This window comes from Betta splendens, chromosome 9, assembly GCF_900634795.4.
Source record: "Betta splendens chromosome 9, fBetSpl5.4, whole genome shotgun sequence".
In the NCBI taxonomy this organism is placed as follows: Eukaryota; Metazoa; Chordata; class Actinopteri; order Anabantiformes; family Osphronemidae; genus Betta; species Betta splendens.
In genome coordinates this window covers 6,734,418-6,762,006 of record NC_040889.2, presented here as the reverse complement: position 1 = coordinate 6,762,006, position 27,589 = coordinate 6,734,418, and the positions used below count along the sequence as shown (strand labels likewise).

Below are 27,589 nucleotides of genomic sequence, written 5' to 3'. Positions count from 1 at the left end.
TGCGCTGGCTTTGCCCAGTCCGGATGTTCCCCAGTAGCGAATAACGAGCAGCAGTGTGTGAATGTGGCAATCGAGGTAGACAGGGAGGGGTGGATAGACTGACCAGGGCACGGTTTTTGTCCTTTTCTTCATTTTTGTTTACGTACACAAGCGGCTGTTTACGGTTTACGCGAGGCCACGGCGGTGGAGCCGCTTATCGAGCAGAACGCCCGGCCGCTGCTGCTTTTCTTCGGGACCAACCGGTGTCGTTGTGAAAACAGCCCAGAAGAAAGAAGCGAAGGCAGAAACAACATGGGCCGATAATAAAAAAAGGTGCTGCGAACCGACGATGACTCCCTGGGAGGATCCGTGAAGCGTATTTATTTTTTATTTATTGCCCCTTTGTGCCCTTTTTGCTTCCTTCCACCGTTGCCCTCCCTCGCTACTTTGGAGGTTTGTGTTTTTAAAGGACGAGGCAACGGGATACGTTACACGAGGACCCGAAGATGGACCAAGCCGGCATCCTGAGAAAGTTTATCCAGGGGGTGAGGGCCATGAGCCAGGGGGACGACGAGCGGGGAGAGGACAACTTCGGCAGCGACTTTATGGTGGGTTCACTTCTCCAGCGCGTCTCTCGCGCTCCCACGCGAGCACCAGCCCTCCGGTTCTCCTCCTCTTCCACCTCTCCTCCATATCCCACCCCTCCTCCCCATCTCCCGGCTCCCCGCATCCCCCAGGAGGTGAGGCAGGGGCGGCCGCACTGCCCTCTTCCTTTTCCTCCCGTTCCCAGGCTGAGCATGGCGGCCTAGCATTGTCTCCACACCGGCTCCTGCCTCTACATTAAACAAGACACGCCGCCTCCGGCGCCTTTTTACATCAATACGAGCTTAGTTTGAAGGCACGGACTGGGCTTAAGTGCAGTGTTATTGAGGCAATTTTAGCCCGATGCTGTAATACATCCTCTTATAATGATTAGTAGCACACGCATCAAAGTATTTGTCATGTGTTTAGTGTCTGAAGCTTTATGAAGACGCTTGGTCCTCAGTCAGAAGTTTGCCATCACCACATAACTGTGTTGCAAGTCTGGACTCCAAATAGGACTAATGCCAGGCTTGAGAAATAGAGAAATAGCCACATCAGGAATGGCACCATAATCACATCTGTGGTCATTTTACTTTAATGGCTGAGATTAGGTAATGTCGTGCTAACCGGATACTCCGCGGTCACATGTATGTGTGTTGAAGTCACTGTTAGTAAATCAGCTGAAGGTTTGGATGAAAGCAGCGGATGAGGATTGGACAACGTTGACTTGTGAGTCTGGGAGGTGTTCGGTGTTTAGTTAGAAAATGGGCACATCAGCGTCAAAACAGTTAACTTTTCCCCTTATGGTTACTGTAGAAAACACACACACACACACACACCCTTCGTACTTCTCCACTTCATGCAAGCTGCTTGCTGCAGCTTGCAACATTCTTTCTGGGCCCATTTCATAACATTTTGTCCTAGCTGTAAAACTGGAGCTTTATCAAGTGTTGGCTGCTCGTTGGATAAAAGGCAAACAAGTCGTTCTCTGACAAAAAAAAAAAAAAAAAGAACGCAACGCAGTACGTGGAAGTGTGTGTCTGCGTCACATGTGTCACTTGACCTGGTCATAAAGCGTGTTTCAGAACATGGCAGGGCAGCGGATGTTGCGCAGAACGTACACTGCCGCTGGTGTGAGGCCGTGAGAAACGGCAAGAAAGTGCTTTATGGACGAGGGAGGCAGCGAAAGCAGCTGGGATTCGTCTGCTGGTGATCCTTAAACTCTTTGAGCATTTCTCCTATATTTGCATTGGCATCGCTGTAATCCCGTTACTTGTGCTTTAGGTGCTAGCTGCTGCTCTGTTGGGCCGATCCGATGCCTCGTGGGTGAAGTTCTGACTTGCTGGAGTCAAAGTCCCGGCACCGCGAGCGCATGGGGACGTGTTCGTCTGCGCACTGACTCACCAGCGCCCTGACATAACACCCACTTTAACTGCCTATTGTTGTTTATATATAGAATGTGTTTTATAGACATAATTGCAGTGCGCTGGAGGGCAACCAGTGGGAGATTATACGCTCCCTTCACTTCTGCTTTTCAGCTATTTGATAAAACGTGAACGCTTGAGTTTCCTCCGCCCGGTGCCTCGATATCGAAGTGTCGTCGGGTTCAGTCGCGTGACACCGGCGTGTCTGACCGCACCGGGACCTTTTTTATTTTACATCATATGGAGAAACATCTACTTTTCTAATTACATGGCACAATCTGCCGTGTGGGGTCCATTCACATCAGGGCCTCCCATCCAGTGCACAATCCTGGTGATTTACTAATTAAAGACCTAGATTCCAAGCTGCTATAATGTCTCCAGCCTATAGCCAGGAGGTTCCCATAGTTCCTCTGGTGAGAATATGACGGTGAGCACATTTCTAAAGAGAAATGTCACCCGCTACAGTTGAAAAGGTTGAAGCTTCAGCAGCGTCACCAGTAAAGAGCACAGGTTGTCATCTCAAATAGTCTGGTCAGATGATTATGGCCTAATCCAAGGGCATACAAATGGGATGAAAGGCAAAGTACATGCTGTTGCGTCCCGGAGTCTGTCTCGTGACGCAGGTTCTGCAGAAAGCGGAGCATCTGTGCAGTCAGTGGTTCTGTAAAACCAAACAATGGCGATCTTACTTGTTTCACGAGGGTGGTTATCAAATGGCTCTGTCAACCCACGACTTTTCCAAACCAGCTATTAGTGTGCTTATGTAAGAGAGACAGGCCTTCTTTTTTTTTTTTCAACAAATAGCCACTTACAGAGAGACACAGGCGTGGAAGGAATGTTGAAAGAAGAAAAGTTGATTATGACTCGGTAGATATCAAGAACAAAAATGAAGCTGTAAAAAGAAAGCTGAGCTGATATGAATAGAATATGATCCCAAAGCAGACGGGTTTGGAGGAAAACGATTGGCTTGGTTCGGTTTTACTGCCCTGATCCTGGGCTGCCATTGCGACAGCTTGTGCACCTTGTGGAATGGTTGGGAAACGCTCTCCGCCCGCGACCCGGCGCTTCCAGGGCCGCGGCGCTGACTCACCCGCGCGGCCCTGTAGGAGCACGTCGCTGGACGGCCGCCGCGCTCGCAGGCTCCGCTCCTGATGCGTCACTTCCTGTGGGCACAGAGAGTGTCGACACTAGGAGTGGAGGCTCCTCTCTCTGCTTTGGCAACCACAGACGCAGTTCAGTTATTGCTATTAGTCAGTGAATGGAGCTGTAGGAGGACTGAGATTAGCCGGGGGCCAGTGTGGCTCAACCCACTGCTGCTGATGGGACCCCCGACCTGAGGGCTTGAGCTTGTGACCTTTGTGTTATGTGAAACCCTCGGTATCTACTGCCTGCCATAAACATGCAGTTACAGTAAACCTTTACCCAGAATGCCTTGCAGTGCTTTACACACGTTACTGCACAAGTAGCACTACACAACATGTGAAATTCACCTTATGCCAAATGCGTGTTTGTGCGGCAAGTGGCCCAATGTGGCTCACGAGCAGATGCTTTTATGTGGGAGAGGAGGACGCGTCTCAAGCGTCTCCGTAGAAGTGTTACAAACACTTCACCGGCTCAACGTACGTCGATCAGGTTAGAAAGGGGACGTAGAGATCGTATCTGATGCAGGGCATCAAAGGGAGCAAAGGAGTGCGACCTGAACATGTGTCCCGTTGAGGAGACGTGAAACACTCTGAGGGGAAAATGAGATGTGACAGCGCCAAGCGTGCCTGTGTGTGGTGTTGTGGGTTTGTGCTTGTGTGCTAATAATGTTCAGTCACACCAGGGGGCTTCCCCTCTCCTTTGTTATCTGTGTGTGTGTGTGTGTGTGTGTGTGTGTGTGTGTGTGTGTGTGTGTGTGTGTGTGTGTGTGTGTGTGTGTGTGTGTGTGTGTGTGTGTGTGTGTGTGTGTGTGTGTGTGAAGCACCCGCACGCACACATCTGTTTTAAAGAATAGGTACACTCTTGTTCAGGGACCACGTTCATCAATTATTCAGCGGCATTGATGTAGTTTGTGTTTTGTAAAAATAAGGAGCGTATTGTTTTCCTTTCGTGTCATCTGTTTGAAAGGGAGCAGATGATGTGAGCCCTCTTTTGGCGAAAGCGTGCACCACCCCTGGTATGCACAGTATTCAAGGTTCTCACTTTCAAGCTCATCAGTCAGTCTTTGTGTTGAAAACGAGCTGCAGGGCCTCTGGGAAGCCGGTCCAGGCCCTTTTCTGGGGAATTTGGAACACGTAGAGCCGCCGTATGTACATTTTAGACTTGTAGTACGACAAATGGAGCCGCCGGGTTACAGTCGGCGCTGTGTTGTCTGCTAACAGGATTAAACCGGCTGTTTACAGCACGGCCTTTTCCCTCCTGTCTTCAATATAAACTCCCATCGTCTCGGTTAAGAACTTGGTTGTGTTTGCGCAGCCCTTTGCGCACCATCACGTTTTCCAAGTATAAAATATTATATCAGATAAATGTATAGGTTTAGGTCAGAGCTTCGCAGGTCACTGATTTGTAGGTCCACACACACACACACACACACACACACACAGCACTGAGCATCTCTCCCAGATGATTTGTATTAGAGCCACATTTGCTTCAGATCCCGGCTGGGAAATCACCGGCAGGTAATTCCCTGTAAACGGTTACTGTGTTTACTGACTATGAGGACGGAGTGAACAGTTTGAACTGGAGGCCTGAACACCCCGTGTGCTGCGTGCCCGTTGGTTAGGAGGAGACGCTCGCATGGAGGCAGCTGCAGGGTCGTAGCCGTCTACCTACAGAGGACACCGCTCTGATCCAAGCCCGCACTGGGGTTCTGTTTGTCTTTTGCCCGTCAGTGGAACCGTGGACCCACCGTGGAGCCACGCTGAGCCCTCTGCTTCTCTGACTGACCCGTCCACATCCTTCCTCCTTTCCCTTTGTCCCGCCTGTTTTGTCTCCTGACGCTGCGAGTGCACAAACATGCGGCCTCATTAGTGCGAGGCTTTTCTGCAGACCGTGGGCTGCCTACTGTACACGCATGGCTGGCGGTGGCGCTCCCAGAGGAAGTGGGCCGACAGAAGTCACCGTTGTTTTAAATGCTCCATTAAATCAGGTGCTTTCAGTGCTGCACAGGTGTTTCCTGTGCTTGGCCTGTCTGTATTCCAGACTTGATACCGGCCCCATTTCAGCTTCTTGCAGAGATTGCTATTGTCTGTATTTTTCTGCTTCTTGTGTTGCCGAGGTTCACACGCTGAATTGTTGCCTTTTGTGAATTTCATAACGGAACAGTCACGCAGTGATTCAGATGGTTTCACAACTGAAAACGAAAGACTGACAAAGAGAGAGAAAGGGAAGCCTGATGGCTAATTAAAGGAAACACATTGTGCTTTGTGCCAGTGAATGACAGGCTGTTAGACTCGTGTGTGTGTGTGTGTGTGTGTGTGTGTGTGTGTGTGTGTGTGTGTGTGTGTGTGTGTGTGTGTGTGTGTGTGTGTGTGTGTGTGTGTGTGTGTGTGTGTGTGTGTCCATGCTGCCCCAGTGACCTATTTTGGCCAGTGACCACACAGTGCACGAAGGGTGTGCACGTTCACACATGTGTACAGCTCGGACGTGTGCGTGTGAGGCTCTGTAGCTGCACACACACACTCTAGAGGTTTGACGTTAGCATTCATGCTAAGCTCCACCTAAGTGTCTTCCTTGAATAGTCCTCACTTCTACAACTGCACATTCATCTCAGCCCACGTGTTTTCTATCCCTGAGTATGACCGTGCACTTTGATTTGGGACATTAATGCCGCACAGAGAGAGGAGGAAGCGCAGGCAGAATGCCAGTCAAGCTTATTGAATCATCAGAGGGAGCGTAGCCCGTTTAGTCTCAGTGCTGGAGCCGTGCGTCCTTTTCCCACATGCTCGCAGTGCGGGAGATGGGTTTTTCTGAGAGCATTGTAAGGGGTGACCTATTTTAGCTGGTGTGCGTGCGTGCATGCGTGTGTGTGCGTGCATGCGTGTGTGTGCATGCATGCGTGTGTGTGTGTGCATGTGTGTGTGCATGTGTGTGTGCATGTGCGTGTGTGTGGGGAAGGTGACCCTCTAACACCCCCATTTCCTGACCACACACGTGAAACCCTCTTTACCACTGCTTCTTTGCATATTTGCTGCCAATCAGTGCTTGCTGAGTTCACGTGTTGTTGTGTGTTTGTTTGAATTATTCAGTGTAGCAGGGAACTACAGTGTAACTGACTTACTCAGCCAGGAGACAGAAAGTAGGTTAGAGCCAGTAACAATTACTTCTCCCTCTTTTTACCTCCACCCTGACCTCGTAGCGAGTTTTCTGTCTTTAACCAGCTTTTAATTTCGATCACTCCTTTTTCTCCCCTCTCCCTCCAATCTCCTTGTTCTCTCTGTCGCCCCCCCTCAGCCCGGCACCTGCCCCGGCGTCCTCCTCTTCAAGTCATTTCAGGCCACGCTGAGTCATTGAGAGAAGCGGTGGGCGCGTGCGAGGCAGCCGCGGCCCCGGGGGCCGGGCCGTGCAGGCTCTGTGGGGGGCAACACCCAGCCCGCGTGTGCGGCAGGACGGGCAACGGGCCGGCGCTGGCGCATAGGAAGTCAGAAGGTGGTAGATAAAGCAGTGCCATGAGATCACATTCAGTGCGTTTCATCAAAGGTTCAAATGCCGGATTTGCTTCCTTAACTTGACTCGTGTTCCAGTGAAGTCCACCAGCTGCTTTAAACCCTCACATTAGCTTCACACGTTTTTGCTGACGTGACCACAACAGTGGAGCGTAGGTGGTTTCGCTGCTTTCTTATCTTCACATGAGTGAAAATCATAGAAACCCCTTTGAGGAGACTTGCAAAGGTTCAGTTCTACATCTGCTTCCTGAGAAGAGAAGCGTTTCCGGCGGTGCTGGTGCTCTTACTTTTGTGCGTAACAAAGGTTCAGATCACTGAGCTGCTGCTGCTGCCACTGTAGTGTGTAGCACTCTGTCTGTTCACCCCCCCATCCTCCCCCTGCTCCTTCATCTTCCCATCATGCTTTGGTGTCCTCCAGGCTCTCTTTGCGTTCATGTGGAGGTCCAGGCTTGTGCGTCTGTGCGTCCGTGTCTGTGTGTTACACACAGAGGAAGTAACAGTAATTAGAAACAGAATCAGTTAGTGGGACAATGGAAAGTACAGACGAACAGTAGCTGCGTTGTTGGTGAGGATGTGTGAAAAGCCAGTAAATGGTTGAGTTAAATTATAAACAGCAGCTAAAGACACAGATGCTGTGGATCAGAATTTCATTATGCAATAAACTAGTTCAAGGCAGAGTAAGTGTAAACGTCTGTATTTAAATCTTGGTTGGATGGAAACCGTATTTATTACAGTAGGATGGCGAGGCCTTCACGCAGCCACATGACACAACTCAATAATGTCGCTATCTCGTTGGTAGATCAACATGTTATGAGAATATTTCACACCCCCGCTTCACTTCCTCCCTGAGAGAGTGTGGTTAGAACGTGACCTTGACCGTCTGAAGACACAAACCACCAGTTGTCGTATCTGAATCACTTCCAGCTAAATTAAGCAGAACTTTACCAGTCGTGTGTGTGTGTGTGTGTGTGTGTGTGTGTGTGTGTGTGTGTGTGTGTGTGTGTGTGTGTGTGTGTGTGTGTGTGTGTGTGTGTGTGTGTGTGTGTGTGTCTTTGTGTGTCTTTGTGTGTCTTTGTGTGTCTTTGTGTGTCTTTGTGTGTCTTTGTCTCTGTGTCTCTGTGTCTTTGTGTCTTTGTGTGTGTCTGTGTGTGGGTCTGTGTGTCTCTCTCTGTCTCAGGCTTGCATGTCTTCCTGGGCTGTGGCCCAGTACAGAAGCAGACCTCCATTGGAAATGTAATTCACCAGAGGACCTCTAATGCTATTACCACACACAGACGCAGGCGCCCACGCGGCTTTGTGGCCGCCCTCAGTTTCTGTATTTTACCTCTCTGCCCCTCAGATTCCTCTTGTTTGCTTCTTCCCCCTCAGTTTCAGATGCTACAGGAGAAAATGTGATAAACCCATTATGTCCCTGCTGCTGGTGTGTTTGTGTGTGTCACTGGTCAGCTCTTACCCGAACAAACTGAAACCACATAACATAGAAGGTAAAGCCAGTTCTGTCATTTACAACTGCCTCAAGTCTGATGAATTGAAGTAATTCACAGGTAGAACCTTTTTCCAAAAGCACTTTTATTGTGGCCCATTTGTGGGTTTGTGCTTTTCTTACATCTGGGTTAGAGCAGAATGTTATGACTGAAACAAGGGCAGGAAGAAACGTCTGAGGTGTGAGAGAGCCAGGAAGTGCACTGCAGCGCGTGTCCATGTTGGAGGAACGTGGGGAAAGCCTTCAGTCAGCGCCAGCCAGAAGAGATGGAGGTGGGAGCAGTTTTCACACAAGGCTCCAGCGACCTGGACGCCCACGCTGACCTTCTCCCAGTTAAAGAGAGAGAGAGGGAGGAAAGGAGTGATGCCTAATTTCCACAGTGTCTCAGAAGGAGGGACGAGAGAGATTAAAGCAATTCAAAGAGTCAGGATAAGGCTCCGAGAGCGTTATCATGTGAGAGCTATCAGAGTCGAGCAGCAGGGTTGTTTCATGGTCCAGATGCAGCCGTGGCTTTGTTTCTCATGTTCAAGGACAAGGTGCAGTAGAAAAGCAGCTGCATTCTGAGCGTCGCCTCGCTTTGTGCTGCTGTCTACTGGGGGCATCCAGAGCTAGGCCAAGAGACAGAGGAAACGACACCTGAGCGTTTTGGGCCGCCGAGACACAAGACATGTCGTAATTCTCATTACTTGATGCCGTTTAGGCACGAAGAAGAGCAAGAGAATATTTGTACCGTGGTACGTGAAGAGGGTGGAAATTGTGTGTTCCGAGTTTTACCGCTGCAACCTGTTTGTGTGGTTACAAACAGATCAGTCGGCTGCTCGTTGGAGACCTTTCTTCCGTCCTATGCACTAAGCCGGCGTTTGTCCTGTCCTGTTTGTCCCCAGCGGTTGCGGAGGTTATCGACCAAATACCGGACAGAGAAGATCTACCCCACCAATGTAGGAGAGCGGGAGGAAAATGTCAAGAAAAACAGATATAAAGATATACTGCCATGTAAGTACACTGAGAAGGTCAGAGGGAGAAGCAGCCTGCATCATAACACAAAGGGGGATTTATAATAGAATGCATATCAAAATACTTACTCAGATCCCAAATACTGAGTATTTCTAAGTGTTCTGCTTCAGAGTCTCTACTGTAACAGAGGCGCTACAAAGGAAGCAGATAATGTTGGGTAGAGACGCATACGAACATCGTGCCGATACAGAAACCACTCAGAAATGTCACGTTTCCAGATATAAACGCACAGCACGTAGATTCAGCATGTTGTAATAGGTCATGTGATTTACTCTGCCTCATACACTGTGCTCTCACTGTGTACTTAATGGCCTGAGGGGAAGCTTTCATAACCCAACATCTGTCCTAGTTTTTTCTACCTTTATCCTCTTTTTTTTTCCACCTCTGTCCATCATCTGTGCCCTCACTCGTTAAGTGAATGAGCTGCTCATAAGACAATAGAAGACCTGGTTCAGACGCTTACGCACACGCACGATTCATACAGTAGGAATGAGGATGCCGATGTGTGCGTCCATTAACCTCCTTACATTTCACCACCATGGCTTTGTTTGCTTCCTTTATCGCTTGCTCTCATTCTTAGCGTTTTTCATTCCTGTGCAGTTGATCACAGTCGGGTGAAGCTGACGTTAAAAACGGCCAATCAGGACACAGATTACATCAACGCTAACTTCATCAAGGTAAAAATTGAGTTGTTTCGCTTCCTTTCTTTTTCGGTTATAGTTTAACGTTGGCCGCTAGCATTATAGCACCCATAATGCATTTCTTTCCCTTCATCTCTCCCTCAGGGTATCGATGGCCAACAGGCGTATATTGCAACTCAGGGCCCACTGCCGAACACCGTCATCGACTTCTGGAGGATGAACTGGGAGTACAATGCTGCTGTGAGTATGATCGAAACTGAAACGCTTAGAGTCGGGTGATGACGACGATCCTCCGCGTCAGTCATACTGAAGGAGTTAAGCTGGTAATTAACATAAATAAAATAAATATGTATTAACCTTGTCGGAAATAAAGAGGCAGATGACATCTTCCACGTGAGATGTGATTAGGTTTGAGTGGCTCTGAAATACTTAAGAGAGCAGCTGTCATAATTACTCCTGTTGGATCAAAGGGAACGATGCGAGAGTGAAACGCGAGATCACAAATGACGTAAACTCTGTTAATCCTTCAGAAAAGGGAATACGGAGCAGCTCAGCCTCGCGTCTCGTTCGTCCGCTAACCACTCGGCTGCGGAAGCGGCGCGCCTCGGCTGACGGCGTGAATGTTGGTTCTAACCTCTCCTGTTTGTGTCTCCGCAGGTAATTGTGATGGCCTGCCGCGAGTTCGAGATGGGACGGGTAAGGCGGTGGCGCTTGAGCCTCTCAAGCATGTAAACATGTCGGTGGGTTCACGCGTGTGGGCAGACAGAAGTGTTTGGACAGTCGGGCCTTGAGCTTGAGGTCAGAATAGAGGGGAACGGCGTTGGGGCCAGAGTGACCTGTTCATACGCAGCGTTTAGGGACCTGTCCTGTGAAACCAGCCCTGGGACATGGAAGTCAGTTAAATGTCACATCAGGCACAGAAGGGAGCGAGTACGAAGGCGAGAGAGCGAGAAGGAGGCACCGCTGAGCTCCCCAGTTTGAGGGCGTACGAGTGTCCTCCTCAGCTATGAAGAGATATTTCTTGTGTTTTTGGAACCACAGCATGTTTATGTAAAGGAGAACTGGTGGATCGCTAAAGAACAGCAGTTTCTGTGGATCCAAGCCTAATTTGGCTTAACGGCCGAGCCCCTAAGTCTGTTTTCATCCAGCTCTTGATTTAATTTCTTATGTCACTTGTCCCTTTCAAGCTGCGCGGTCCGCGTGTGAACAGGAAGCCGTGGTTTATCTGCTGCTCAGACTAACCCTGTTCTCCTCTGCTTAGAAAAAGTGTGAGAGGTATTTCCCACCGAAGGGGGAGGAGCCCATGAGTTTTGGCCCTTTCCGAATCTCTTGTGTAAGTAGACAGATCTCTACTGTTGCAGCTGTGTGTGTATGTGTGTGTGTGTGTGTGTGGGGGGGGGGTGGGTCTTTTTTTAGACTGCATTTCTCACATTTTCTTCTAATGGCTGAGCCGAGGATTGTTTTAAACTTCCCCCGTGTTTGTTTTCTAGGAATCAGAGCAGACCAGGACAGACTACGTTATCAGGACTCTGAAAGTGGACTATGAAAATGTAGGCCGTCCGACTCACTGACCAGCTTGATAATTCTCCAGGGAGAGCGATTCAGCTCATCCTCCATCTTTACAAACATCCCCTCTGTTTGTGTTCCTGCAGGAAACCCGCAGATTAACACAGTTCCACTATATGAACTGGCCCGATCACGACGTCCCATCATCATTTGACTCCATACTGGACATGATTGGGCTGATGAGAGAATACCAGGAGCACGATGAAGTCCCTATATGTGTGCATTGCAGGTAGGACCGATGTAGCCCCCGCTCCATGGTGTGCAGCAGCTTTGACTTGATACTTGGTCGAAGGAATGAAGCAGCGGCTCACACACTGTTTTCTTACTTGTGCTCTTACCGTGAATTCAATGATTAATGAGATATAAGGAGGTTTCTGTCTGGGGACTTTAGGAATGTGCAGCAGGTGGCCGGCATGGTTTATGGGTTTCAACGCAGCACAGTGATGTTGCAGGAGCGTCTGAACCCATAGCTCACAGATACAGACCTAGATGCTCCTAGATCCAATAAAATCCCCGGGAGCTAATGTTTCTTGTTGTAAAAAGTTCTACACACCCTGTCTTTGCGCTAAGAACGTAGCATTAGCCTGTAATAGCTGCTGCTCCTGTGCCACATATTACATGTTTTGACTGAGCGTTTTTTTTATTGTTTCAACCCCCACTGTGCACACATTTAAAGAGCAGGCCCAAAGATGATCTCCTCCAATAAGGAACTTCAAATGATGAATTAAAAAAAAAAAAAAAAGAAAACTGCACACATGCGCCTGTAAACACACACACACTGTCTACATGTGTGTGTAATCAGCTATAATCAGCAGCCCGAGGACATTTCCTGGTTCCTCTTTTCCACAGCAGGACTCAAAGCCCTGCGTCTGTAAAGATGCTTTGTCCGTCAGCGTTTTACGGCTTTATGTGTCAGACTTGACATCACGCAGCTTCAGTGTGTGTGTGACTCCAGTCTCCATCCTGTTTGCTCAACATGTTCCTCTATACATGCATATAAACATGCATGTGAGTGTCTGTACTTGCTCTGGGGCGAGTGGTGTGAGTATGTTTAAATTGAATCTATGACTGTGACTACAGTGCAGGCTGTGGGAGGACGGGAGCTATCTGCGCTATCGACTACACGTGGAACCTCCTCAAAGCTGGGGTATGTGACCCACACTCAGACAACACGCTGAATGTAGCGTTACATGTGAGAAGTGACCCTTGTTGTTCTGTTCAAAAGAAAATTCCCGAAGATTTTAATGTCTTCCGGCTGATCCAAGAGATGAGGACACAGCGGCACTCGGCCGTTCAGACCAAGGTTTGTTTGTGCGTCTCCTCTCGTTTCTTTTCCCACCCAGCATGGTTTTGCTCCGAGGTCTATTTCGAGGGATCCGCAGAAGATATAGAAATGCTAATTAGTGTTTGGCTGCTAAGGTAACTGCTAATTAGAAGTGTTGCCGCCGCTGCCAGATTTTTAATCCAGGAAAAGCGATTTGAAGTCAATATTGTGCGAGGCTGCGGCTGCCCTCGTATGTGGAGGACGCAGATGTCCTTTCAGAAAAAGGGACAAAGGCCTCTTTGTCTCTCTAAATCACACCTTTGCCTTGATAGACTTTGATACAGGCTTGAATCCAGTGCCTCAGAGCAGAAATCTGTTGCAAACCACTAACTGTAATGTGATTTCTGAAAATGTAGTGCAATACAGTGGGTGCCTCACCGGGGAGGTAATGGGATTAAACTGGCGCGCGTCAGTGAAGAGCATTCGATTGTTTTCACACAGGTTGTGTTTCATAACTGTGTAAATGGATTTTTTTAGCATAGACAAAAATTGCTTTTGCTTTTGTATTGATTCGCTAAAACCTTTTGTTTCTTCCTCTTTTCTCCCTCATTTCTTCATTTATTTCCACTTTGACTTCACTCACTACTTTGTCGTTCTCCCTCATCCTTCCTCGTTTCTATGTGTCCAACTCTGTGTTCTTTTCCCGTTTGTCTTCAGGAGCAGTACGAGTTAGTGCACAGGGCGATCGCGCAGCTTTTTCAGAAGCAACTGCAGCTACTGGAGAGCCCCACCAACGCGCAGATACACGACGGCATGGTATGACACACACACGTATTACACATGCAGTCTGCTGTTGAAGAAAGGCAGGATGTCGCTGGGTAACACACTTGGAGTGGGAAAAACACAAATAATTAGTCACAGGGGAGAGAGGCCTTCAGAAAAGTTTGCAGAGGGAAAACAAGTTCCACAGTTGGTTAAAGACTGGTGGCGTTCCACGACAGGGCAGGCTCAGAGGACTGCAGACGGTCATGAGCTGTAAAAAAGCTGTCATCCTCTCTCCTCACCGTCCTCAGTGTCCCATGAAACGTACTGATCATATGGGTTTCTTCCTCTCCACCTCCGTCCTCCAGTTTATCGTGAGAGAGTGGCGCAGGTAGAAAGGTGATGCAGCAGTATTTCAGTTATGTCTCAGTCATGTCCTGTTTAAGAGACTAACGAGGACCTGGTGCTGCCTCTAAAGCCGCGCACGTGACAAGAGCTCCTGCTGGCGCTGAACGCGAACGATTCCGTCCTCAACATCGTTCTGTCCGAGTGAATGTCATAAAGCCAGAGGACGGCGAGGGCAGTGAGACACGATGAGGGAGTCAATTGGCACAAACCCAGAGGTCGACTTCCTGCGGAGGAAGCGCTATGACATCACCCCTTTCCCACAATGCAGTCAGTCTGAGAATAGACACAGTTGTGTCTATCATTGTGAACCGTTACCTAAACTTTTAAAACTTCTAAAAGTAAGGAGGAGGTTCAGGTGGAACTCTGTTCCCTTCAGAGCTGCTGGACTTTCTCCTGAGGTGACGTTCCAGTACGTGTTTATTACTTCTGTTAATGTTAATAGCGGCCACACACACAGTATTATCACTGACTCAGTCCACACACACTGACTCATGCTCAGTCAGCCATTGTTGCTGACTACAACACCCACTCAGGTGCTCTCAATGGCAGCGCAAACAAGAAGCCTCCACATACACACATCCCACACGTTTCCCTGCTCACACGCAGCCGCTGTTGTTGGAAGGATGCGTTGAACGCTCCTAACGCACGGGCAGACGCGAGGTGTGATTGGCCTCTCACTGAAAGTGCTCGCGCTAGTTCCCGCTTTTCGAAGGGAAACGAATTTCAGCAGAGTCGCAGAGACGGCGTTTGTTTTTTCTGCTTACGTGTCCCTATCACTCGGTGCCGTCGCGGAAACGGGGGAGGCATTCTCAGACCCGCAGTTCATGGAAAACAAGCTCACATTTGGAATGTCGTCAGGCCGAAAATACCAGTACGCTCGCTGCAGCCGAGATGATGTGTTCATTCAAAGACGTCGGCTAGATGGACGACGCGCTCGCTGGGCAAAGCGGGAGCAGCCTCAGAAATTCCACAAACCAGAAGAAGCCTAAACTCTGCAAATGAAAATATAGACTAAAGTAAACGTGTAACGCTAGATGTTAAATCAGACTCTCATTTATTAAATCGTCAGTCAAATGGTGCTGAGCATTAACGTGGCCATGTCTCATGTTGCCCAGGATGAAAGCAGTCCAGACAAGGCGAGTCACCCGTCGGATGAGGAGAGATGGGACACGCCGCCTCCGAAGCCTCCTCGCATCCGCAGGTAAGAATAAACGGGCCTGTCCTCCAGCGAGCGGCGGGTGCGAAGTCGGCCCGTCTTCAAGCGCCGCGCGAAAACACACGCAGCCTGTGGGAAGCACATAACACAAACCAAACAGACGCAGCAGTGATGGAGAGCCGGCCTTGCTGACGGGCTGGTTCCCCATCAGCCCACAGAGACACCGTGCCGCCGCGCCCGTGAAGTCGGCTTCTGTTTGGCTGCAACAGCAGCCGCGGCCGGAGGAGGAGAGGATGTTTTGCAGCACTTAGTGTTGCTCCACAGCTGAGCAACAGAATGAGCCCCGTGCTCATTCTTTCATCCTTGAGGATACTTTTCCATATTGTTACACATTCGAACACGCTGTATGTGGGATGCATCTCTTCTACCACCCTCGCGCCCGTCCAGCGGTGCTCAGCTGTACTTTTTTATCATCTCCCTCGTCTGCCTCCTGCTCCCTTCCGGTCTCCTGCCTTCATTTTTAATTTTGCGATACGCGCCCAGCAGGGGTTGTGCTCCACTTTCTCTCGGCCAGTTCGTCTCCAGTACCCTCTTCACTTCTGCCGAGCGCAGCCTCGCGTTCCTGTTAGTGAAGCAGTTGGACGCGCTTTACACTAACTTTTTAGGCGAACGTGATGTGAGTCTTAGCGTTCTTGCTTTAATGTCACAGGGGACGTCTTGTTGCCAGGAGACACAGTTTCACTTAATTACCTGTTGCTAGAAGCACTGTCTCCAAATGCCCACTTTGACAGCGTTGTGTTAATGTGTGAGTCTCTGTTCTGTGTTTGTGGTTCATTTTCTGCTGCCCGAGTCCTCATGGTGGAATATAATCCTTTACTCTGGCTCCCGTGTGCTACTCTTGAATCATCATTCTGCTTCTTATTGCCTAAATGAGTCTCTTTAACGGCAAAGCAGCGTTTTGGGGGATCTGGCTGCGAGGGATCTGTTTACTGAAGTTTCCTGCCCCTTTTAAGCCCAACATACAAATTTGCGCTTGCAACGGCTGCCAAAGTTTCCCTGGAAGTGGGACACGGCGATGCTGTCAGACGTGTGGGTTTCTCCCCTCACTTGTCTCAGCGTGCACCTTCTTTGCTCGGTGTCGTCTCCTCAGTGTTATTTCCTAATGAAATAAAGTCCAGGCCTGCTTTGAGCCTGGGAGTATTTCAGCGGTGGTCAGAGCTATTTTTACCAGCACGGTCCACATTCTGCCGGCCACACTCCCTCTGGGTCACTCCAGTGATGTCAGTATGTGTGTGCAGAAGAGAGAGAGAGAGAGAGGTGGAGGGAGCTGCTGCTGGAATTCAAATGACGCTGGCCGCCAAGGTTAAACATACTGAGTCATGGCTTTTACATGCGTTGGCACATATTTACAGCCCCACCCCGGAGGCTCGTGTCCTCTGGCCCCACTGCTAGGGTTGGGCATCCACCATCAGCAGCGTCTCGAAGCTGTGCAGTTGTGTAACCATGCAAACTTATTTTTAATCACTTTCACCTACATAATAACCGGACACAGCGGGTGGAAATACACGATTGCATCATTGCTTCAACAGAGATGTAAATCTCTAGTGATGTAGTTTGAGTGTGCGCTTCACTTGTTTCGGTTGCCTCAATGAAACCTGCATCCAGGAAGTTTGATCTCATTTTGGTGAGTCCTGCTCCGTGCTGATTAAAAATGCAGCATCTTCCCTCTGGACTCTAATGCATTGAGAACAATGTGTTTGTCGGGCGTGTGTGTGTTTGTTTGACTTAGTGCATTTATTTATGAGTGTGGGTGGTGGTGTTACATAAATCTGAAGTTATTGTGAAGTGCGTCTGCGTGTGCACACGCATTGCTCCATTCGTTCAGAGTTGGTTAAGTGTGTTGCTGACAGGTTGCAGTGCAAAAAGCAGAAGAACAGTGAGTTGTGTATGAAGCCTTTAGCCAGATGGAAAATCGGACAATAACACAACTTAAAGAATTACCAGCTTCTTTTATTGTAACCCAAACCCTTAAAATTGTAAGAGATGTACGTTGTTGTTGTTTTTTCGTTCTGTGAGCTGGTGATTTGCTTTTTTGACCTATATGTTTCTAGACTTTCTCCTCTGTCTTTGCTGTAATTAGTGTTATTATTTCAACAGTCCTTAAAGTTTGAACATATGTGCTAAGGCCTGAAGTCTGTCGCATCAGAATGATTCATATCCCCATGGAAACCAGCAGCAGCAGCGGGAATCATCTGGGCTATTGTTAAATATATAATTTGCCTGGTCAGACTGAAGAGTGGTCATTTAAGTTTAAACTACACAAACATTCAAATTCAAATATGCAGCTTAGAGGCCAAAGAAGCACCTGGAGGTTGAGGCTCTTCCCCAGGCATGACCTCTGACCTCCCTGCCGAGATACAGTCAATTCCTTTTATTTTTATTCGGCACTGGTCACAAACTGCTTAAAATCAATAAAACCTCTATCATTTAAATGCGCTGCGTACACAAACCAAACGTAGCAAACCTATACAGCGTAGAAGAGTAGCAGCCGGTAGCAGCAAAGCTGACACTTGGCGAGGAAGCCATCTCCAGAGTTGCTCAAGAGGAAATCCCCCGTGCTTCTGGCCTGCAGCGTCTCCGTCTGACTCTGTCTGCCTTTTATCCACTCATGTGCTCTCAGTCCTGTGTCATGTGCTCTCGATTTAGCACACCACCACATCCTTTCACTGTGTGTGTGTGTGTGTGTGTGTGTGTGTGTGTGTGTGTGTGTGTGTGTGTGTGTGTGTGTGTGTGTGTGTGTGTGTGTGTGTGTGTGTGTGTGTGTGTGTGTGTGTGTGTGTGTGTGTGTGTTATATTCGCATGCCTACACAAAATGTATATTCAGCGGTTCAGTGGCTGTCGGGTGTGAATGTATGTTCAGTTTCCATCACTGTGGGGCGTGGTTGGTCACAACCTCAGCATCCTGTATGTAACTCACACACCGACACTGTGCCTGTGTACGTTTGTTGGGGGGTAGCTCATACAAAGTACTGTGCACATTGGAGGAATGATCAACAGTAAGACTCTTGTCTGATTCTTCTCTTTAGTAGATGAAAAGACAATTCAGTGTTTACTTACCTTAAACCTCAGTAGGTTTCTGCAGTGAAATAACAGAATACAATGGAACACCACATTTAGAGATTAGGTCCCACATACAAGGCGCAGGGGTGACCTGTGGGGTCGATTGATTGTATTCGTCTTTGCTTCCATCGACAGATCATCAACCTGAAATTCACAAAATACGTGCTAGAGCTGTTGGAAACCAAAACAACGTGCCCCTAACAGTTCTGCTACCTGTTCTTAAACTGCACCATCTGGTGGAGAATGAGCAAAATGTCACCACACGAGTTGTCGTCGTCAATGTTTTGTGCATGAAATTAATTACATCTTTTAATGTTTGTTCCGTCATCTGCATTTTTAAATGCAGAATAAATAAAACGTGAATGTTTAAATTTTAGGCAGACATCTGACCAGTGTGATGAAATACTGCAGCATTGGAGATTCTGTTTTAGGGAGTTTCAAATCCATATTTTATGTGAACCAGTTAATCTGGTCTGGATAAGCCTCCACACACTCACAGACTGCCACTGTTATAATCAGAACCTTTTCTTTGTGTTAACTGATGTCTCTCTCCTTCTGTCCCTCTCTTTCTCTCTCTTTTTCCACCTTCGCCATAGCTCCCAGGCTGAAGGTGACGTGAAAGAGGAGATTCTGCAGCCGCCGGAGCCTCACCCCGTGCCTCCCATTCTGACCCCGTCTCCCCCTTCAGCCTTCCCCACAGTCACTAATGTCCGTCAGGACAACGATCGCTACCACCCCAAACCTCTCATACACGTCCTGGCAACTGTACATCACAATGTGATGCAGGTGAGCCAGACGCCTGCTCCAGTAGCACTGTCACATTGGAGAATGTTTAACACATACAGTTTTCTGTAAAACTTACTGTGTTTGTGTGGTTTAGAATAAAGACGTGGACCAGCAGCAGAACCAGTCAGAACCTTGTGCAAACAAACAGACCAGTCCCTCAGAGCCAAAGGACCAAGATGTACAAAGTCGAACGCAGCAGACCCAGCTCTCAACTCTGGATCTTAACGACAACTACAACAACAAATTGTCTTCAACATCGGCAAAATCAGAATCGGGCCAAAGCCAGACTCAGACTCCTTCCTCCCCCCTCTCCCCCGCTGTTGAATGTTCTGGTGCTCCTCGGATCGAGAGGAAGCTCAGCATTGAGATTAAAAAGGTGCCGCTGCAGGAGGGACCTCGCAGCTTTGACACTTCCTCCTCGCTGGGGGTCGCGGGGGGGCTCGCCGGCGGTGCAGCCAACAGCACGGCTATGCTACAAAGAACCCACGCCTTCAAGGCCCGCTCCGGCCAGTCGCTGCTGACCTCCAGCTCCTCGCTGTCGGAAGACTCGGGCACGGAGGGGGGAGCAGGTGGGGAGAGTCACGCGGAGAGGAGCGTCCTACCCAGACCGAACCACCTCCCTGTGAAGAGCGGGGAGAAGGGGGAGGCGCAGGGCGGGGACAGAGTGGACGTGAAAGCCAGCCATGCAGCGTGGTCGCAGCCATCCAACAGCCCGGAGAAACAGCTCTCCAAGACCTCCTCCTCCTCCTCCTCCTCGGAACGCGTTGCTCCTTCTTCCTCCTCCTCCTCTCACCTCTCCTCCTCCTCCTCCTCTTCCTCTTCCACCCCCGTCAGGACTGCCCTGAGCTTCACCAACCCTCTGCACTCCGACAACTCTGACGAGGAGGTGGACGGAGAGATGTGCGGGGTGAAGGAGGGCCACCGTACGACCGTTTCCACGGCGATGGCCTTGGTGACCGCATCCCTACACCACGCGGAAGCGCAGCCGGTCAGGAAGGTGCTGCCCATGTCCATCGCAGGGCAGAGCTCTCCTCAGTCCACAGCGAGTATGTCAATCTGCTGCTTTAATGACTCTTTGGGCCTAACTGCTGCTTTTCTGACAGAATCGCTTAACAAGGAGAAACGAAATCTAGAGACAGACAACCGGATTCAATTTGATTAATGAACAGCAGCTTGTAGATGAGTCTAAATAAACCCAGAAATTATCAGAAACAAACATTTAAGTGGAGTCTATCTCCTTTCTGAGGGTTCTAGACGGATGCCGCTTTAAAACACCGGCCGAGTCCGATGAGCTGCCTCACGCTCACACATTGTATACGACGCAGTGATCTTCTGTGTCCGTACAGGACTGGAGGTCTCAGACAGACCACATGCTAATGACCACACACATCTTCTACCACACAAACACGGACAGAAAGAAGAAATAGAAAACAATCAAAGAGGAGTTAGCTTCAGCGAGCCTCACGTAGGGCACGACTGTGACTAATTGGTTGGTTTGCGAGGAATGCTGCATATGTTAACAGGCAAACATCTGTCAAAACAACTCTCCTCTCTCTCTTTCAGCCTGTGTGTGTTTGTCTAAGTGAGTGGATTTGCGAATGAGACCGGGCTTTGTGCGTTGTTGTGTTGAGCTAGCGGAGAACAGTGTGTGCATGTTGGATGGTGACGGTTCAGCGCTGCATGATAAACACACATTTGCTGCCTTTGAGCCGCGTGCCGGAGTGATGTTCTGGCTGTCGGGCCACGATGGCAGCAGTGAGGGTTTGATCTCCTGGGCCGTGGGAACCGATAGCACTCCTGCTCTGTTGATTTCAGAAGTGCGTTATTCTGAAATCTGTTTCTCACTGTGATTGCAGATGAGGTGGAATGGACTGGGCTCAACTGGAATGGATTTGATCTTGAATGGGCTCTGGATGAAATAACTTAACCGCATGTTTAAATATTGGAATGAAACTCTGAGGATGCATGACGTGAATCCTTTGGCCGGTGCTGGAGTTAATGCTACAAATACAGGCTGTATTTAAGTTACAGACTAAGTTTTCAAGTTTTTTGTTTAATCAGAAATGAAAACAAGCAGTTTAGTTGGTTCCAACAGTGACAGAATATTATGATACCGGTCAACAACATCATTTACTGTGACTTTAATTTCAGAAGAGGAGACGTTTTGTGATGTTGCAGACAGATGTTTTTAATTTGTTTTGAATTCTAGTGATTAGTGATTTTAGGACAATGTTTTTTTTTATTGCTTCTCATCTATTTTCAAGAGAACCAACAGCAGTAAGACAAACACAATAATTGTTCAGGGAATCTGTCTGGTAAAGAGCCTGTTCACACATCTCTTCGAGTCATTCCAATATTTAAACCAAATGCTGACGTATTTGGCTCACAGCGTGGAGCTGGACTGTTTTCTGGGCTGCTTGGCTTTCTGGCACACTATTTGTTTGGGCTGCTGATGTGCTTTGTGATCCTCTGAGAAGCTAACAGCTGCTGTGATTGGTTGCAAAACTCCAACTGCTTCTCGATAAGTGGTACTGGGCAAATTGCTGCTTTGTGGTTGGTAAAGATGGTGGCTTCTTGTTTATCTGAATTTATTCCCTAGTTTCTGTCTCTACAAGTCGGTGACAAACTAATGAGACATGCAACTTAGGATAAAAGATGGAGTCAAATACAAAAGTCTAAAACGGCAATGATTTATAAATATGTTTTTAAAAAGCCTTTTTTAATTAGTTTATTACCTAAATATGAATTTGCAGTTTCCCCATTCAGTTATTCTAGAAATAAAAGCAGAAGTAGGATTGTCACCCAGGAGAGCGGTGTAATTTTTCCTTAGGACAGTCAGTAAGAAAACCACCCAGAGCCATTTACAGTGGTTCAAACCTCCTAAGACGCGTAATCACTAATGGTTTGATAGGAAGAGGAGTAGAAGAGAGTAAAACGCGTGACACGGTGGTCGTAGTAGAGCTACGTCAACTTCCACAACCACATCAATTTAAGTAGTAGTAAGGTACTGGCAGCATCTATTTGGATTTTAGTCTTTAGCTAGTCTTTAGTATTTCTTTTCAGAGTTTACTAGCTGTTAGGATCAGTAAGTTGTAATTGTTCAGAGATATTATAGACGCTGAGCTTTGGTGGATGAGTAACAGACAAACCCACTGAACTGAACATCTGGAATAAGCCACATCATCTTTCTTCATGTCCCCCTCCACTGCTTCTCTGTTGTACCATGCTACAGCAGGAGTCTATTGTAATGCTAATGAGCCAAAGAAACATAAAGACAATATTGTTCTCTGAGATGGAGACTGTCAAATAATCATGAAGGGGGCTGAATCAGGAAAAAGAAGAGCCAAAGGCAGCAAACACGTGACATCCTTTGAGAGCTGATCCATTACTTATGACCAAATCAATTTGTTAATGATTAATATACTAATAAATAAATGACTAATGGCTTTAAAACTATGTAACTTAGAACATTAAAAATGAATTTAAAATTGTTTTAAAACACATTTATTACTTTTAAAACCAACAAAAAATAATTTAAAAATAAGAATAATTTTGTTAGTACATTTTACCATTAACCACAACTAATAATAATAATATCAAAAATATTAATGAAAGCATAAACCATAAATACAAAAAAGGTGGTATTTTGAGCTATTTATATTTTACTTTAATAGATTTACTCTTTTGTGAATAACAATTGACTTTGTAAATTGGATATTATAAACATCGGTATATTCACAAGGTGGAGTCAAATGTCCTTATTGCTTATTTACATTTTTAAACTTCAAATTAAAAAGCAATTTAAAAAAATTGAACTAAACTTTAAAAGGGCTTAAAACTTTTTTGTCTCTTTCTCTCATTGCCTGCCGATCTCTTGTCTTTCTCCTTAGTCAGTACTTAACTTTGCTTCTCATTTGACCTCTGACCTTTTAACCCAGACTTTTGGGACAGCGATGACTCCCCTCCCCCCCTCCCTGAGAGAACCCCTGAGTCCTTCATACTGGCCACAGGTGCGTTTGCATTGGTCAAGATCCACAGGTGTGTTTCCAGTAGCCGTGGATTCAATGGGTCACTAGCTGGATGCATATTACACTTTACTGGTCGCTTTACTGGAATAATCTGAGATTTGTTGTGTTGGAGCCATCAGTAGTGGTTGTTTGATAGACCATGATATCACATTAACTGGTACCAGTGTGGACAGTAGAAGCTCATTCTTTAATCCTTAACAGAATGATGAACACTTTGATTGCAGTTTTCAACTTTGTGACCTCTCTTACACAGTGTGGTCTATGTGATAACTGCACCCCCGATGACCTTCTGCTGTGGTTTCTGTGTGAAGTAGGAAATCAAGTAAATGCAGTGGTTCATGTTTTTCTAACACTAGGGGGCAGCATTGGCCACTTCAGATTATTCATTCATCAATTAGTTTATTGCTTTTGGAGCTATTTAGAAATGATAGCACAAAATGAATAAATAAAAGGAGAAAATCACAGGCATTAAAAAGTCAGATATTGTGATGGTCTTGCACAATTTATATAACAGTGAGACACCAGTGAGGTTGTCTTGTGCTGTTTTGCTGCCGGATGGAAGAAGGAGTTCAGGTTTGAAAGGATTTGAAAGTTTTCTGTGTGTGTGTCTGTTTGTGCTTTAATGTGTGTATGTCTCATCAGTTGAAATGAATCTTTCTTTATCTCACTTGCTCCTTGTCTTCCTCTCGGGCAGATCCTTCGGAAGTCAGGACGTCGACTTCAACTGAATGGAGCAGTTCACACAAAGGTATGAACTTGCACTCGTGCTGTTTATGTGAATGTGCAAAGGGCCACATCTGATTGCAGTAGTTAGTCAGCAGAGCAGTGAGGAATCCGGCCGCCGGTGTTCAACAAATTAGCCTGCAGGCGATAAGACTGACAGCGTTTGTCAGAGAGAGCGAGTAGCTGTGAGAAAAGAGGAAACAAAGAGGAAAATTGATAAAACATGTCCATAGAGAGGTGAAATGAAAAGGGTGCGCGTGTGCTTATCCATGCTGAGGATTGTGTGGTGATAGTTTCTGCTAATTTGCTGCATCAGTAGTTTCTGTACGTGTGTACGCGACAGGGGCAGAATGATGAGAGAAGAACAAAATAGTTTGACTTGAATTCTTGCTTTTTCGTTCTTTATGAAAATTAGATTTCTATATAAGTAATATAAAGATTGAAAAGGTTGAGGTGTAATGTAAATTTCTGATAGGCGAGCTCTATATGTCAAGAACTGTGTGACCAAGTGTAGGAAAAACACTGTTGTAGCTGCTGGAATTTTTAACACATAGCACTGTGTTCATTGCTCATGTAATAATGTTATGATTTGTGCATTTCAAAGTAAAGGTGTGTGAAATCAGCTAGAAGTAGAGCTATTAAGTGACCTCTCAGTTTTGCTGAATCAAGTTTTCTACTTAAACATGTTTAAATAAGTGGGGCTAAATAAATGGAGGGCCTAATATTTGCAATTTATCCAAATTAAGTCCTAATCAGAAAAAACTAATTGACCTTAAATGGGCGATGACGACTGATTTCCTGCCCATTTATCTGTGTGTATGGCTTTGCCCTTGTGTAGAAACGTCAGACTGTGCTAACACCTCTCCAGCCAACACTGCAGCTGCTGGAAACTCGGCAACAGACAGCAAAGCAGACTTTGGTGGGTAAGTCTAATGTCTTTCTGCTTTTTACCGCGTCGCTTCAGTACGTTTCCCTGTTTTGTGTCACTGGATTTTGAGGTGGCAGGTGCTCGGCTCCCGGGGGAACTCAGCCATCATTTCCTCTAGTAATGACTTTTTAGATTTGTGCTGCACGTGTTGACTGGGCAAGAAATACTGGCCTATTTTGCTTTGGTCAGAAACGGTCAGAGTGTGTTGATCAAATGCTGAAAATGCTTGTTTCTTTCAGGGTTCGGTAACCGCTGCATCCAGCCCAAAGGCCCCCGAGAGCCCCCCCTGGAGTGGACCTGATCGGACGAGCCATCTGTCTGTCCTTTCACGTCCTCCTTGGTCAGGAGACGGACCCTACTGTTGATACATGCCACACAAACAGAGTGCACATCACCGCTTTCGAAGACTGACCTCCTTCTCCTCTTCCTCCTGTTCCATCAAAGTGCCACTGAGCAAGAACACTTACTGGTCGAGTGGCCCTCATTTTGTTGATCAACTTGCTGATGTTAGAGGTTTGGACATCTCTAAATGCTGGCCTGGGATCAGTAGGGTCCTTTCCTCGTTAATGGTTAAAGGATGACTCTTCTTCGTTTCCCTGTTTTCATTAGTAGATAAAGAATTTAGATTGTTTTCTCTCTGTTCTGTGAATGAAATATTCAGCATTTATAAGGCAAACAAGGAGGAATATAGATGCTAGTGTTTTTTTTCCCTAAAGTAACAGGAAAAATACTTTGTTTTACACCAAATGAGAAAGAAAATATTCTTGTCCTAAACCAGGCATTATCTTTAGTCAGAAAAGCTACTGTGGGAAGCTGATTCCTGAGGTTTAACTCGACTCCCAGAAGGTGTCTGCTTGCTCCTACTGAATGAACAACAATCTTCAAAGCGAACCTAGATAATCTGTTACCCATGATGCAACCTTTTCTGTTGGGTATGTACAGGTTGCCAGGGTGCTCTCTCTCTCTCTCTCTCTCTCTCTCTCTCTCCCTGTATCTCTGTCTCTCTCCCTCTTTCTGCGTGCTGGTGCTACATGACGAAGGGTCATCATAGAAACAGAAGGACTAGAGCTAAGCTGACTCTCCACCTGTGTCTCAGCTCATGGTAGCTACCTGCCGTTGTGTCAGCTCTACTACTTTGTATTTCTGTGCTGGCCTCCCTGTTTACCAGAGCCATGGGCTGACATAGTTTGGTCATTGCTCTTATCAGTAGCAGCATTGTTGGCGCTATAAAACTATGCTTTTGCAGCCAGTAATGTCTGAAAGGTGAATTTCTTGTTTGCAGCTGGTTCTAGAGGCTGGTTGGCTCAAATTGGAATCAGATTCTTTGCTCTGTTCACAGGATAGAGATGTGCAAACAGCCTCCACTTTTATTTTTCCATCTTATGTATTTCTAAAGTACTGTACTATATCTGACTCTGTGCCACTGGATGCTCATAGTCCTGTGGGGTATGAATATAAATGCCGAAACAACCAAGTGAAGCCCATTAGTAAAATATGCTGATGATAACCGTGATTCAAGTGGAAATGTAACAAATTAACCAAATTAACCCCTTGCGCCCCAGACTGATCCCACAATGCTTTGCAGAGTAAAATCACTCACTCGTGTTAAAACACATTAGCGATGACCAAACTTGTCGTTTGCTGTATGACTCTGGCTCTCGCTGCTGGGACCTGCCTTAGTCTGCCTCTCGGAGAAGCCAGTGACAGTCCATTATCGCGGCTTTTTTCTGTTAATTCTCGCTTCGTGTCCCCCCCCCGCCTTCAGTTGCTACTCTCATTTCTTTTCTTTTTCTCGTCGTTCTGTTGTTTCTCCGTCAGTGCGGCCCTCAGACAAACACGACCAAGCAAGGTTTTTATTTTAGCCAGTTTACTCACGTTGAACCTCACTGTTTCAGAACATGAATGTGACACATCGTCTGAAACTCTTCGGGGACTCGACTGATCTGACTCGTTTGGTTTGTCCACTGACGGCCAGGTTGGACTCACTCTGCTCCTGTATGTGTGGGACAATGATCCAATGAGACAGCAGCAGCTAGGGGCCCAGGACTACTGCTTTCTCCTGATTTTATTGTTCACTGCTAACTCCTCTTCATTAGCTATCATAACTATACAGTATATGCATCGTTTTATAAAGATAAAGAACTGTACATGGCAGTCTAGGTATATAATATTTTGTTTTTGCTATCTTAAATATTCTTATTAACAGAAGATGTAAGAAAGTCAGTGCATGATGATGAATCCTGTCCCTTACACAGTGACTGTAAATTATTCTGCTGCCCTTTTTGTTTTTGCTTCTGACAAATATTTCAGGGTTTTTATTTTTATGTTTGAATTTTATGCTTAAAATATTGAATAAAGTTTCTTTTAATTGGTTGGTAGCGAGGCGGTATACACCGCCAGCCGCCCTCCCTATTCACATAGCAACAACAGGCTCTGAATAAGATTGTAATAATATTATTAATGATTATAATAGTAATTAATAATGGTCTTTTTTGTAAATGGTATTTTAAAAGTTATTTTTGTATACACAGTTGCATCACAGACACCTCCCCTCACCCAAACTCCCATTTCACACATACTCTTTCCTTCTCTTTTTTCTTTTTGACTCTTTTCTCAGACTTTTCCTTCAACGAGATACAAAACATTTCCCATCATTTTTTTTTCACAAATCATCCAGTTTAATTTTCTAACTTTTCAGGATGTTTTAAGAGTTTGAGACTGTTGTTTTACCATCAGCAGTGTCTCTCATTTGCAGCAACTCTTATAATTAGTGGTTCAAATTTAAAAACGCAAGGTGTTTAAAAGAGGCATTCATTTCTCATATTTAACCCCTATTTCCCACCTTCTACCCATACGCCACCACGATCTCAGAAAGTCTCACCTGTGCCTTTAAAACAGAGCCTGCCCTCCCCTGGTTCCCGTCTGAGTGTGAGCGATGTCATTTGCTGCTGCTTGTTGCTCATCGCCGCCTGTGGGTCGCATTCACGCCCCCCCTCCTGCTGTCACACACATACACAAAGAGTCACACACATATGTTTGTATGTTGCAGAAATCAATCAGTAAAAATGATCATTATGTC

The 27,589-nt window shown here is 46.8% G+C and overlaps 1 protein-coding gene and 1 long non-coding RNA gene across 4 annotated transcripts; one reads left to right on the top strand and one right to left on the bottom strand.

Moving 5' to 3' along the window:
* Positions 1–12: 12 nt before the first annotated feature.
* ptpn12 (protein tyrosine phosphatase non-receptor type 12) lies at positions 13–27,589 on the top strand. 3 transcript variants are annotated; one of them, XM_029161761.2, is made up of 18 exons: positions 13–587; positions 8,999–9,107; positions 9,729–9,805; positions 9,914–10,009; positions 10,427–10,465; positions 11,031–11,102; positions 11,260–11,319; positions 11,422–11,564; positions 12,416–12,482; positions 12,561–12,638; positions 13,317–13,415; positions 14,885–14,970; positions 18,642–18,831; positions 18,926–19,877; positions 22,770–22,841; positions 23,554–23,607; positions 24,421–24,501; positions 24,750–27,589. In XM_029161761.2, the coding sequence occupies exons 1-18, from the start codon at positions 486–488 to the stop codon at positions 24,809–24,811; spliced, it is 2,439 nt and encodes an 812-aa protein (XP_029017594.1). In that variant the 5' UTR covers positions 13–485; the 3' UTR covers positions 24,812–27,589. The 3 variants fall into 3 exon arrangements, with proteins under 3 accessions (XP_029017594.1, XP_029017595.1, XP_029017596.1); XM_029161762.3 differs by having other exon boundaries at positions 14–587; positions 24,421–24,505; XM_029161763.3 differs by lacking the exon at positions 22,770–22,841 and having other exon boundaries at positions 16–587.
* Positions 23,028–25,104, bottom strand: LOC129604652 (uncharacterized). The gene is made up of 2 exons (XR_008695722.1): positions 24,978–25,104; positions 23,028–23,765 (listed from the first exon to the last, which is right to left on the bottom strand). It is a non-coding gene; the product is annotated as an uncharacterized LOC129604652 (long non-coding RNA).

What these genes read in the sequence shown, in the direction of transcription:
- ptpn12 (XM_029161761.2), top strand. Translation starts at nt 486, where the DNA reads ATGGACCAAGCCGGCATCCTGAGAAAGTTTATCCAGGGGGTGAGGGCC. An exon ending in CCTATATGTGTGCATTGCAG is followed by an intron (nt 11,565 to 12,415) that starts GTAGGACCGATG and finishes CTGTGACTACAG; the next exon opens with TGCAGGCTGTGGGAGGACGG. An exon ending in ACTCGGCCGTTCAGACCAAG is followed by an intron (nt 12,639 to 13,316) that starts GTTTGTTTGTGC and finishes GTTTGTCTTCAG; the next exon opens with GAGCAGTACGAGTTAGTGCA.